Here is a 15,136-nt window from a genome sequence, read left to right on the forward strand (position 1 = left end):
AGCTAATAAAAGAAAGTGTTAGAGAATATTTTTCTGAACTGAGGTGAAGAAGCATTTGTTAGACCCTCCAAAATAAACCATGTAGTAAAAAATTGATGCATATTACTACATCAAAATTAAGTATTTCTACTTATCAAAGGACTTTATAATCAAAATGAACAGATTGGTAGAAGATATTGACAATGTCAAAGTCAACAAAAGATTACTAAGCAGAACATACGGGAAACTTTTGCAAGTAACCAAAACCTGGTTCCCAATCAGAAAACAGGCAAAGAATATTAATAGACAAGTCATAGAAAGGAAACCTGAATGGCTAATACATTTTTGAAGGGATGTCAAGTCTCACTGATAATGAGATAAATATTAAAACAATAATGAAATACCACTTTACACTCATTAAATAGGCAAAAAGTCGAACATGGAGACAATACCAAATGAAAGCTAGGATTTGGGTAAATGGGAACACTCAGGCCCTATTGTTGAAAGTGCAGATTGGAGCAGCCATTCCATGGAGCAGAGGAAATATATAAGGATATTTATTGATAGAGTAATAGTAGCAGGAATTTGGAGACAACTTAGGTGTCCATCACTAGAAGAACGGATACATAAAAATATGGGGAAAAGCATACTCTGGAGTACTTTGCAACATCTAAAGGCAATGAACCAAAAGTACATAGAGTAGCATGAATAGAATGTTAAAATTTGTACAGAAGTAGGCAGAAAAAAGTATGAGATTTATAACATGATACTATTTATGCATATTTAAAATGCTGTACATACACAAAATAATATATATTAAAGTGAGTGTGGGTGGGAATGAATAGTTGAGGAATGAATGGGAGTGAGGATCTGGGAAAAATATGATGAAGTAAAGTAGCATGGAGAGATGATGTATGCTGTGATGAAGGGGTATGAATTCTCCCGAGGGCTCAGGAACCTGGTGTGGGGAGGAGGTGAGGTAGAATAAAACCAGTCTTGCTTGCAGTCTTCTATATGATTTACAATATCTACTAGACTCTGTTGTCTTTTTTTTTTTTATCATTTGTTAGGTTGATCGTTGAAGTGTTATATGGTAATTAGGCTATTGTTTTGATTTTCTTCTTCTCTAACTTGTTACTCAGAACCACTGGCAAACCAGAGTAGGGGACTCCACTGTAAATTACAGAAAGGGACTTTAGGTCTTACCAGCAGATGTCACTGCTCCTTACATTTTGCCAGAAACATTAAAACTGGAAAAGACTAATCAATGCTCTAATAAAATAGATGAGAGATAAAGATTGATAGAGTTGCGGCTTTTGGTTAAAAAAAAAAAAAGAGTTGAAAACAAACACTGGAAAAAAACTTTAAGAGATTACCCTAGTTAGTAAACTGTTGACATTATGAAATGTCAGTGAAAAAAGTTTTCACTGACTGAGTCAACAATGACTCCTAAACATGTTTGGACTTGTAACTCTAACTATCTGAAATTGAAATGCGAAGCTCATTAAGTAGTAAAGGTGGCATCCAAAGCCATTTTATAGTATTTTAGATTAAAGCAACCAAATCCAAAACAAAAAATACTATACATTATAAAATCAAAAGATAAAATGCAAATACATTCAAATTTCAAAACATATATGAGTTAAATAATTCACATTTCAATTAGAAAAAGCATAGTGAAAAATTGCAAAGTAAAATAACTTTTAAATGAAATTTCAATTCAGCAATCTTTTTTAGCAGGTCACTTCTATCCTCTTCTCTCTGATAAGTTAACAGCTTTATTCATTTGGGTAAAAGTGTGGGGAAATTTTAAACATTGCCTGAGAAAGTAAGGTGAGGGATAATGAAATTTTAAAAATAATTTTATATTAAAATTAAACTAAGGCCAGGTGCGGTGGCTTATGCCTGCAATTCCAGTACTTTGGGAAGAGGAGGCAGGAAAATTGCTTGGAGACCAGAAGTTTGAGATGAGCCTGAGCAACATAGTGAGACTCTATCTCTACAAAAAGTGTAAGAAAAAAAAATCCACAAAGAACTACAGCACCTGTAGTCCCAGCTATTTGGAGGGGGGCTGAAGTGGGAGGATCACTTGAGCCCCGGGGTTTGAGGCTGCAGTGAGCTATGATTGCACCGCTGCACTCCAGCCTGGGCAACAGAGTGAGACCGTGTCTCAAAAAATAAATAAATAGACAAAATTAACTTAAACAAATTTAAAATAGAAGAATTCTTAACTCTGAAATACAGTACAATTATGAATAATAAACAGACCTATAATAAACAACAAATATGAAGACAATTAGCCGGGAAAATGAATAGCTGAATTAACATATTAACTTGATTCTTTAAAAAACCAATTTATATCAAGCTGTAATCAAGCAAACAAAAATATGTTCGTGTATTTAAAAACCATGGTTTAAAAGAGAGAATTAAAAGCTAAATGAATTCAGTTTAAAAGCAATACTGAAGTGCGAGTTTAACCAGTGGTGTGCTGGTAAAATGTTTAAAACTGGCTGGGGAGGAGGGAGGAGGTGAGCCTGATATATATTATTTGCTGATTTTTATGGTATAAATACTTTTACCATGGCCAATTTCAAGCTACCATGACATCAACCAACTTGCAAAAATTCCTCAAAATTTAACAACTGTTTTTTGCAAGCTCTAATGAGCCAGCCCTAAACTATGTAGCATGCCCAGGAAGTATAATTCATATTAAGACATAGTATAGAGTTCTCTAAGTGACATTAGTTGTTTTCTCACCTGTATTGCTCACTATGAGCATTTGAATTTAAAGTATAAAAATCTGGCAGGAGCTACTTTATTAACATATCTATCTATAAAATAACTAGGTTCTTTATATTAGCTTCTTTACCTTAGGACTTCCAGTTTTTGTTGAGAATGACAATATTTTTCCATTAATTTAAACAAGGCTGTATGTAATAACTATGCAAGTTTTATTTGAGTAATAGCACCCAGTTTGCTCTAAGAACCTAGTGAAAATATCTTGTCACATGCGATAGATTTGTGTCTATATTGGTATGTTATGAGTTTTTCTTTCTTGGTCATTTAGACTTGCGTAAGCCACACCTGGCCCCATGTTGCTCTGTATTGGGATGATCACATCCTTGGGTCAGGATCCCTACTACTAATTCTGGATATTTTTCATGTTGTCAGACATCATTTGAAGTTCACTCTAAATGCAGGCTGCTTATCAACACCAAGCAAGGCTGCCTTCCTCTAATGCTCTGCTAAATGACCAACCGCCAGTTACTTGTTTCCCCAGGAAAGGCTCATTTTCCACTTGTATGACTCTGTGGTGCTCTGTGTGTGTGCTTGTCACTTTTGTCCTCTCAGTTCTGCTGGGCTGTGGTGGTGGAGAGGGTTTCCACTCCATCATGTGGTAATACAGTAAGCTTGTTATGGGGTCTATGCTAAAAACAGATCCCCCTTACTAAGAAGACCCTGTATTATACCTTTAAATGTACCCTTTGGCAATAGCAGCCCAGGAGTTTATGATTTAATCACTTCATGCCTTCTAATTATGTAGGCTATAAAGAAATAGAAACATTCCCCATTTACCAAAGTGTATTATAGTCTCAAGATTCACTTCAGTTCATGTTTTAGATGTCAATACGTTTCTCAGTGGCATTTCTACATGGTGGGTCTGTTTCTAGTAGGCCAGTCTGCAAAAGCCTGTTTAATCTACAGCAAATTTAAATGATGGCCACGATGTTCCTGAGCCTTGGTTCCTTTAAGGCAGAGTCCTGAATATATCTGATGATTTCTGGATCTTTTTGAGGCCCAGAGCCCTAAGGTAGTTGGGAATTTTAGCAGGATTTAGGCTGTATGGCTCACAGAGAAGAGATGGGGCTGCAGCATATCTGTAGCCTTGGTGATTGATGCAGAAGCAGGTTTTTTAGGCACCTGGGTTAGAATCATTTCTGAGCCATACCACAGTTCTGCTGAATTGGAATCCCTGTGGTTAGACCAGGGAATCTGCACTCTCTATGTCATTCTTAAGCACATATTTGAGGACAGATTTAGCCACTGGGCACACTCCAGCAGACAGCATCTATGGCAGAAGGTTCTGGTAGCAGAGAGATAGGGCACCATTTCTATGTACATTTCTGTGTACAGATAGTTAGTAGATTAAGGTTGGCCTGTAATAGGAAAGTAGGAAGCATAAACCCGAAAAAAAAACTCCTTCACACAAACTTGACTTCTCTTAGAAGGCTTATTTCTTTCTTGAGCATATATTTTAGGACTATTTACATTTATTATCTTCTCTTCCATGTCCTCAGTGTCAAGTACTTCACTTTCTGGAGTTAATTCAGCCCAGTTTTCACCCATAGCATGTTTATTAACCATTTTCATACACTTAAAAGCCCAGCAAGACCTTAGACCTTAGACAGAGATTCAAATTCTCTTTGTGAGATAAAGGTAAAAACTCAATTCTTCACATTCCTTTCAGTGGAGATGTAATTATTAGTGAGCACATCAGTCTGTGCCAGTTTTAAGTTAAACTGAAGGTTGCTGAAAAATAATAGAAGGAGAAGCATATAATAATACTCTATTACATTAGGACAAGTACTCTGTTTCTCACAATTTCTTATTCAACTTGGGCCTACACAGGACAATTAGGGATTATTTTACTCTAGTTTGCTTAATTATGTTTGAGGACCCTTTATTCCCATGATTTGAGAATGTCCATTTGCACAAAACAATTCTTTGATAGTGATTTAAGCTACTTTGAAACAAAACATCTTTGGTCAAATATCTGTGATGATTATAACTGCCAAGTCATACCTGATAAATGCATGACCTCACTGAGAAAATGAAAGGCTGATGTCTGTCTGCTTGGGCTGAAAATTAAAGGAAATGATATGGAAAAAGACAGCTGAGGAAGTTATCTACCCTATCCCATGTTCTGTCGAGAGAGCAATTTAGGTGATCTGAGAGCTGTATGGATTAGAAGAAATGCTTATCTGGCTACATAGAACTAGGTCAGTGGTGTATACTAGGATTCTCCCAATTTCTACATTTAGGTACCTGAAATGTCCGGAAGAGCAATAACAGCAATTTATTGCATGCTTATTTTGTGCCATGCACTGTGCTAAGCATTTTTCTTACATTATTCAAATTACTGATCATTACAGTTCTATAAAACAACTAATGTTACCACTCCTTCTTTATTCTTGTCTTTAATTTTTCTATCCAGTGAGAAGTACTGAGGCTGGGAGTAGTTGAGAAACTTACTCTTGGTCACATATATCTTTAAATTATAGAGCTGACCTCAACCTAGGCCACAGCTCAGAGCCCTTGCACTTAACTACCATCTTTTAGTGCTTCTCTTTGTTATCTTAATCTGAGCCACTTATTAAGCTGTATTTTATTGTCTTACATTTTAATGTGCCTATCCCCTCTCACTAATTAAATTATAAATGACTTATGAGCAAGAACTTTGTCATTTACTTTTTGAAGTCTAGAGCACCTACCATGCTGTTCATAAAGCATGTGTACAATAAATGTTCGCTAAGGGGGTAGTATATACATATTTGGGATTGTAAATAGTTTGCATATACAACTCGAAATTGGAAGACCTGGATTCAAGATCTGGAGCAACTATTAGATGTCGAGTATTGTCTCTTTATACTTTTAAGGTAAGAACTATATCCTTTATACTTTTAAGGTAAGAACTATATCCAAACAATATTAAGTTATAAGTTGATGTGAGAGTGTCCAAAATATTTGTACTGGGCATGGCCCCTTCTTGAACTGGAGAAACACAATCATAAATTCTCCTTCAATGGGTAAAGGTAGTAGAGTTGCTGCATTGAAAGTGTCACACTGATGGGTGGTGATACAAAAAGAAAATACCATATTTCGTTGGTTAAGACTAAGAGAAAATTGTTGGGTGTTTTCAGTTAGCAATAGTGATTGTACTGTATGTGGTACCATCAAATTTAAAGGTGATCCTAGAGCATGGTCTGTAGATACTTCAAGTAATTAGATGAGGCTGTAACTGCTCTGAGGCAAGGAAGATAAGCCTTGGTTACTGGATCAAGCAATGGGCCACAAAAGGCATTGAGTCTTTGATGTTGTTGATTTAATACTTAGCATGGATTTTCTTTTCAATAAAAAAGAAAGATTTATGATAATTTGGAAGGATTGATCTGCCCTCCTATTAGCTTGTCTCTAATTTTTCTGCCCATATCCTTGGAGAGTTTGTGCAAAGATTCTTCATTTTTTTTTTTTTGTGAATCATACGTATTATAGGTATTCTTAGCTGCTTTGGGACACTGGTTCTTCCAGTGGATTTTCTGCCTGCAATATCCATAGACTTCCCTATCTATAGGTTCGTGATTCATAGAGAACAGAGGATATTTTGGTCTTGTTTTTATCTGAAGGGCCACAAATTTGTCTTGATTTCTGTTTTGCTAATTACCCAAGCCCTATGAAAAGTCAGTGATATACTAGAGATTTCTAAATTGACAATTTCTCATTCAACCTTTTTATTCTGAGTCTATATTTTATATCTGAGCCTCATATGTTTTTTCTTCCATATTCATATTTTATGTCTGAAAGTTTCCTGAAGTCAATTTTTAAAGTTTCCTGTTGATTCATCTCTATTTTATTTATAATTTAGAATCTTTGTCCAATTGATATTTAAGAGAAAGTCTTCCGAAATAGCCTTCGGTAATGTTTTTTATTTTTCTTGCCCCCTAAAGGCCACTAAATTGTTAAAATGTATTATCATTATGTTTTAATGAACAGCTGGATTATTTAAGTATTCTCTTGGTCTTTCTTATCCCACTGTTTTTAACCACTTTTTTTTTCCCACCTGAAGGTCTAACAATTAAGTGAACTAGTTGGAACAGAACTGATAGTTCAGGACAGTAAATATCTAACAAGTCTGCAACAAATTTTTAGCTTTCTGGGTTAAAAGAATTCCTTAACACTCAGCTCAAGACCAGGGTTTAAATTCAACTTCTGTAGAATAGCCTTCTGATCTAGCAGTTTTAAGTAGATTTCGGCAGTGTGCCCACTCCTTTCCTGTGAAAATTCCTGAGGAAAAAGTAGCTTGTTTAGAAGGTCAGGGGAAGGAGCAGAAGGAATTGAAGGCATGTATTGAGTGGTAAAAATAAAACTGAATGAAAAGAAATGCAAGGAGGGCAGGTTTCAGAAGGTTACAGTGTCAAATGTAGAGACTGCATTTTGGAGTCAGCATTTTATTTTGAGGCCTCAGTTTATTATTTAAAGAAGCTAACTAATGAGTGTTTGGTATTTGTCTCAATATTTAAAGAGCTCCTCTTAACTGTATTGTTTATTCTTACATGTTGAAAGTTCACCATAATGGCCATAGTTATTCTCATTTTTTAAAAGTATATTTATTATTATTGATACAAAAATTAGTGTTGTTGTTTAATAGAAATAGGAAGCAGAAATTCTCCCAGGAGGAGCTTGCAGTTTTGATATAGAGAAACCTGTAACATAAAAGTTAATCAATAGTATGTGCTCATGAGAAGTGTTTTGGGTTCTTTAAGCAAGCAGAAGCTAGGACAGAGTTGTATGATCAATAATCTGACAATTACTGATTTTGTATTATGTACTATACAAAGTGACTCACGTATTGAAAAGACAGAGAGTGTCCTCTTGAAGGTTTTGTAGGGAACCTGAGGCAGAATTTGATTAATTGCTTTTGGATAAATTGGTTGCCAGCCTACCAGACTTCCAACCATTAGTCTTTGGGGCAGTGTGAATGGGACTGAAGACTTCTTAGGCCTATGCTTCCATCTGTTCTTTATAGAGGACTTTAGTATTCATTCAGTGATACAAAACAATTCAAGACAAAACAAAAACACATGAGACAAGACTTTGTACAAATTGTCAAATAAAAGAAAGCAAAGCAAGCAGCAAAAGAATAAGCAGGCTAATGGCAAAAATATTCACTGAATGGTGTGCCCCCAACCCAAAAGTTCTAAGAACTTTATACAAAAATTAGGTCTTATTATTTATCAAGTGAATGTACTTCCAAAACTAAAATTTGAATTACTCTATGCAAAGACTTAGGACTAATGACCCTATATAAAGACCTATACGGTTACAAAATCCTAGGATAACAAATTAATGTAGCAACAACAGCTCAATGAAGCAAATCAGAACTCAGATTGTTGTTGAGAGAGATTCACCTGGAAGCAAATTGAAGGACAAATGGAATTTGGGAATAAGGTAGAAAGAGAATGCACCTGTAAGTCTAAGAGTCACAGAGGATGCTGCCAAGTGAAGGCATTCAAAAATGGTACAATGAGTCGTCCAGAATTGGCAAAGGATAAGACCATCTCTCAAAATATGACTTAAAAAAACAAAGCTAAACTTATTGCTTAGTGAAGTATAGAGCTCTGCTGGTGAGGCATAGTCTCATTGAGGAAAGCAAACTGATGACCACATGTAGGTGTCAGGGGCGTGTTTTGGAGTTTTGTGGGTTATGGAAGCAAGATGGGTTGACATCAGTCTCAGAATATGTCTTTTGTTAATTGTGTTGGATGTAGAGGTGAAAACAGTAAGTTTTCTGGAGTGAGTCTTTGACTACTTGACTGACTTTTAAAGCAATGAGGCTCTCTGTTGGCTTTTTGTGTGGGTTGTTGATTGAAGTAAGTGTTACTTACTTTGGGTTTAAAACCAGTTCTAGTGTTTACTTTTACCTGAAACTGAAATTAGAAACTGATTAAATGTATTAAAAACCAGTTCAGATATTTACTGGCTGTATGGTTTTAGAACATGTAATCTTTTTCGGTGAGTGTAGGAATAATTTCATGTATTTATAATGGATGTGCACATAAATTTACTGTTATTTTTCAAATAACATTTATTTCATATAAGCTTTTTATACTGACATAGTCAACTCATGTGTTGATATATTCTACCTACTTATTAATAGCTATGTGTTACATTAATGCACCATAGTTTGTATAGCTATTTCTCAATTGTTGAGCATTTGGATGTATTTCAGTTTTTCACTGTTACCAAGTCATGCTGTAATACTCCTTTTGAATAATTTCCTGAAAGATATAGTCTCCAAAGGGAAGCTAATAAAATTTGTCATGATTTTAAAAAGTTAGATGATTATTTCATTTGTAAGCTAAGTATAGTATAGGTCCATCATTTGACCCAGTTGCCTGACTGAATTTAATTTAAAAAAGTATTTGTGGCTTCATATGTTTTTATCTGAGCAAATTAGGCTAATTTGTATTCTTGGTTTTTATCTCTACCTATATTCATACATGAGCAAATCAAGATTCTGCAGTGTAGAAAAACTGATGGATTTTGACATAAAGACTGAATTTCATAGAAATCCATACATGATGAATGGAAAGCATATAAATTATCTAGGGAGGGGTGGGGGACAGTAGGCATTGCTCATCCCCATTCATGAGAACCAATTATTAAATATTCAGGGATTATATAAACCAGTTATTAAACGTTTAATAGCTTGGAATCAGCCATGATGGGTATATTTACACCACAGAAATTGGCAAATGCTACAAATCAAGGCTTTTGTTTTTTTGTCAGAGAGCCAATTTATCAGCACATCACTGGATGAGAGCATCAGGCAGGAAACCTGGGAGTTGGAACATTGCCATTAATTTCATGATTACTTTATATATTGCTAATTTTAAAAAATGAAACTTTATATTTGCTTCTATACCGCACATGGTCCTCATTATTTTGAATTGGGAAGATGCCCAGTGAAAAAGACCAAGAAATGAGACTAAAAGCTCCCAAGAAAAATGCAAAATACAGCCAAATCCACATACTTGGTTTCATTTATCCTGGTTCATGAACCTCTATTTTGAAAAAATTACTTCCCAGCTAACATTTATTTTCAAAATACATGTTTTAAGAAGGAATGTTCAAAATACAAATTATTATATTTTGACAAAAATTGTGGCAAAAATGGACATCTATTTAAAGTTAGCAGACTACTTAAAGAGGGTGGATGTGGGTATTTTTAATTCTTTTCTCTACAAGAATCCCTCCTCTCCCCACAAGAATCTACAAAACAAAATAAGAGGGAGGAGAGGCTCCATCTTATGGAAACAAGAAAGATCCATAATCACACACCACTTAGAAGTGACCCTGTTTAAGGAAAAAAGATGTGATTCAAGGATTTTACATTCAGCAAAATTGACTTTCAGGTATAAAGGGCCACAATTATTATCAACATGTAAAAATCCAAGGAATATTGTTTCCATGACCCTTAATGCGAAATCTACTAAAGAATGAATTTCAGATCAGCAAAGATGACATAAGGACTAGGAGTGATCATTAAATGTATATTTGTTTGTGGAACTTAGACTAAATGCGGGACAAAAGGGAGAGAACATCATATGTAATGTCTATTTTCTTTAAATAAATGAATGAATAGATAAACTAAAAAGTAGGAGAATGAGGAGAGCATGTGCCAAATTAAAAAAAAAAAACTTTCATTAAGTATTCATAGTAGTTGATGGTGGTATTGGTACTGCTACTCTGCGGCTGTTGTGTATGTATTAGAGCATTGAAAAAATGAGTAATACATTGAAAAAATGAGTAAGCCATCCCTGATGCATTAAGAATCAAGATTCTTGATTCAAGATTCTTGGACAAGGAGCTATGGATATAATATAGACATTCAGTGGAAACTCTATAGTCCTGAATTTGAATTGGGAATGTCAATATGAATTTATGAGGTATTTTATCATACACACACACCACACACAATTTTATTCTACCTCTGCCCACTGAAAGGTCTGGAAACACTGACCAACGCAGCAGCACATTGAGCATTATAATCTTGAAGTACCATATTCTACTAAAAGAAACCAGTGCTTCTTAGAAAAATGCCCGATTCTAGGTCTAAGGCAGGAAGTGAACTTGGAACACATTTGGGGGAAAGAAAACTGTTATAAAGTTATGTTAGTTATTTTTCTGGATTTTTTTTTTGTTTGTGATACTAGCCAGTTTTTTGAATTTGTAATTTATATTCCTCGTTCTAAATAAATATTCACTTTCAAGCCTAATTCTGCATTCTTTTTCTTACAGAGGCTTTCCTCTGCCCCACTCTGCCCCACAGATTATGTAAGCTTCAGGCCCCATAAAACCTGGATTCCCACCCGCCTCTCTACCACATATGCATAATGAGAGCCCCTGAAGAAGAAAAGGAAACAAATGAGGAAACAATAAATGTAATAGAGGAAAAATATTTAAAGAGATGATAGAAAAAACTTTTCTCGAATAAAACTTGAATCTTCATACTATTTCCCTAGGGAAAACTGATACATTCCAGTCAATATGAGAATATACTTAGTAAAGTTATTGAACTTTTAAGAACGAAGGGGCCACACAGAGTTTTCCATAGCAATATTCCATGGAAAAAGACAGATAAATGATAATTGACAAGGTTTTGAAAGAATCACCCTAAGAATTTTTATATCCTGCCAATTTGTTAATTAACTATGAAAGCAACAGAAGATATGCTCAAGAATGTGAGTACTCAGGAAATACAGCAATCCTAATACTGCTTCTTGGAAAACCATATGGCAAAATTTGGCCCACTTTTGTTTTATTCAAAATAAGAGCTCAGGTATGGAGAAGTTGACAGTGAAAGGATTTTCGATGCAGTGGATCCAATTAAATATAACACTAAAGCCAAACAACTTTGAATATTGTGAGTACAGAGCAGAGTGTAAATATTTTAAACCCTGACGTTGTGAAATTGATAATTAAAAAATGAGAAAATGATTTATTCAACAAATCTGTATTAAGTACTGATTCTGTGCCAAGCACTGTACTAGGTGTTAAGGATACTATAATGAGCAAGAAAGAGATTCAATTTTTGCCTCTAGAAGGCTTACAGTCTATAAATAATGCACCATAACATTATGATTTAGAGTTATCTATTTCTTTTTCTGTCTAGTTCCCCTTCTAGCAATAGAAACTCTCTTTCCAATTCCCTTTGGTGCAGGTGAACCTGATGACATTCACCCCTTACATACAGGTGACAATTCAGACCATCCCATCCCTCTGACCATAGTGATTATTTCTGGACTGGGCATATGATCAAATTGGGCCCATTCCTGGAGATTTCCTGACATAGCTGTCTGGAAAAACTGACTTGCACTGGTGTTGCTAAGCTAGCAGGATGTGAATCTGGATCTCAGTGGTCATCTCGGCCATCATGTAGAGAGGACTGTTCAGAGAGAGAAAGAGCCTTGATGTCACTTAAGTGTCCCAAATCCTTCTGAAATCACCTACACCACTGATCTTTCCAGTTACAGAACCAATTATCTACTTTTTTTGCTTAAACTTGTTGGAATTGGATTTCATTACTTACAACTGAAAGAAGTCCACCAAATTCTAGTAGGAGTGTTATAATAGGGGAGGTTCAGGATGATATGGGAACACATAGCAATAGTACATACATAAATTGTCTTGTAATTTCCATATGCGTTTGTGGTATCTTTCAGTGTTTATTATATTTTGAACATTTTTACTCAAACTGCTTTTGGTTTTATTTCAAGGTTATGACATGTAAAACGTAGAAGGAAGGGAGGAGTGGTAAGAGGAAATCTGAGAATGGTGATTTTCTTATGGCAGGGAGTTAAAGGTGAAACATATATTTAAAAAGCATGACTCCAAACCAATAAGTAAAGACAAAAGACCTGATCAGCCTCTTCACAAAAGAGAATAAACACAAAGGGCCAACAAACATATGACAATGTGCTTAATTTCATTCATCATCAGGGAAATGCATATCGAACACAACGGGCTAGGCTACTAAACCACACCCTCCAGAATGTTTAAAATTAAAAAGACAGAGAATATCAAGCATTGGTGAGGACGTGTAGCATCAGGAACCCTCTAAGACTGCTGGTAAGGTTATAAATTGGTACTTTGGAAAACGAACAATATCAACCAATCCTGAACATGTGCACACTCTCTACCCAGTAATTCTGCTTTAGTTATAAACGCAAAAGAAAGAAGACACAGAAAGAAGACCAGAAGACACATGAATGTTCATAGCAGCACTATTCTTGCCAGACAAGAACTAGAGACACTGAAATGCCCATCTACAGAATGAATTAATCATTATTCACATAATGGGAAATTGCGCAGTAATGACTATGAATTATGAACAATTATGCAATAATATAATTAATCTCACAAATATAATGTTGAGTGACAGAAGCTAGACCAAAAGAATATATCATGTATCATGTATGATTCCACTTACACAAATTATAAAAACAAGCAAAATGAACTGATGCTGTTAAAAGTCAGGCCCATGGTTACCCTTGAGCAAGGGGTCATGACTGGAGGGTGGCAGGAGGAGGGGCTTGTGGAGTGCTGGACATTCTCTGTTTCTTGATCTAGGTGCTACTTACACAATGTGTTCCGTTTGTGAAAATTCATTAAGTTATATACTTAATGTGCAGTTTTCTGTATGTGGACTGTATTCCATTCAAAGGTATAAAAAGTTAAACACATGACTCCCAGCTCAATGTTTTCCAAAATCTTTGTTCTTAACTTCAAGTGAATTTACTAGAACTTCTAATGGTAAAAAAAAATCATTTACTTGAAATTCAGCAGTATTTCAAATGTCATCTCATCTTCCTTTTAGTCAGTTAATTTCAAGTGCATTTTAATACTTTTTATTTAAAATGCCACATACAAAGCAGTTCCACCTTTTATAAAACTGTTTTTCTCCTTTTTCTTCTTTTTAGCCCTCTTCCATTTGTGTATGTACCTAGGGAGATGACTGGATGATGTTCACCAAATGTTAACTATCGTTAAGTCCAGGAGGTGGGATTTGGGGTGCATTTTTAAATTTTCTCTCTGGACTTTGCTATCTAGTTTGAACTTTTTATGATGAGCATACATATGTATCATTTCTATAAAAACATTAAAACAATTTCTTTATAAAAGAAAAGCTGATCTTATATCTTATGCTTGTATTCAGCCATAGCTATCAGAAAGGAAGATTCCTAGGAACATATTCTACACAAAATCTGATTATAGTGACATAGCTCCATTCAGGCAGTTTGGGAGTCGTCTCTGTCATCTCTCAGTGGGGTGCATTCATGCTGGCATTTTGTACGCAGCCTTCTGTTCACATTTAATGGAAATATGTAGGATGATCTCATAGGGGAGAGACTGCCCAGACACTTTCAAAGGTTTTATGTTTGATTTTTAATTCAGCAATGTGGGAAAGAACGATAGTCAAATGACAATGATATTATAACTGGTTTCCGTATAAAGCAAAGGGAGGCACCTTAAAGTCCTTGTATCAATCCTTTCTTATTATTTTTTAGAGTCTGATATTTCTTGTTCGAGACTGGAGTTTCCCATACGAATTTTCATATGGAGCCGATGGTGGTGCCAAATTCTTGGAAAAACGCCTCAAGGTTTGTTAGATATTTAGGTGCATAAAATTTCACTGATAATAATCTGGAATTATTTTTGTTGGATCATTTGGTGAATAGATACTCAGTAGCCACTAGCCACAATCTCATTTGTTATCGATATTAATGACACAGGTGAAGAATTATTTGTATATATCTATAAAACAATAAGTTACTCCTAAAGATAAAACTTTTACTTTGAAGAATTAAATCACTTCAAGACTGAGAGTGCAAATATCAAGAGTCAGGTTTTAGTAGAGGTTTCAAAGCCAATGTAACAAATATCTAATTTTGAAATTCCTGGAGTCAATCTTAGAACACAGAATGTAAAATTATAAGGCCTTCCACTTTCTGTGTCGTGCTAGTTCAATACTGTATAAATTGTTACACTGAGCAGATATCACCAAAAGTGCCTACTGGGAAATCAGGGAGAAAGATCAAAATTTACAAAAATGTTCCTTGAAAATTGGGATCTCTGAACTTATTAGGTTTACAGTCATAATAGTTTATCTATATTAAAAACTATCAAATATGTATTTACATAAAGTGGGAGGTGAGGGTGATTTAGCTTGTAAGTAAACACCCAAGTATTCAGATTCCATTCTAGAATTTAAATGTACACTTACCAGGTGATAGGAGGCTGTCTTGAATATCTACTAAAAAGAAAGTAGAAATATCCTACTTTCCCTTTGTGGCTCCTATGAGTGCTTTGAATTAAA

General features: G+C 35.0%; 1 protein-coding gene across 4 annotated transcripts in view; it reads left to right on the forward strand.

The window, feature by feature from the left end:
- Positions 1 to 15,136, forward strand: part of ATL1 (atlastin GTPase 1) — a 101,054-nt gene that overhangs the window by 66,111 nt on the left and 19,807 nt on the right. For all 4 annotated transcript variants that reach the window (XM_054529817.2, XM_054529816.2, XM_054529818.2 and 1 more), the window contains 1 exon segment: positions 14,328 to 14,420. In XM_054529817.2, the coding sequence (XP_054385792.1) occupies positions 14,328 to 14,420 (93 nt within the window).

Source organism: Pongo abelii, chromosome 15, assembly GCF_028885655.2.
Source record: "Pongo abelii isolate AG06213 chromosome 15, NHGRI_mPonAbe1-v2.0_pri, whole genome shotgun sequence".
NCBI classification, from domain to species: Eukaryota; Metazoa; Chordata; class Mammalia; order Primates; family Hominidae; genus Pongo; species Pongo abelii.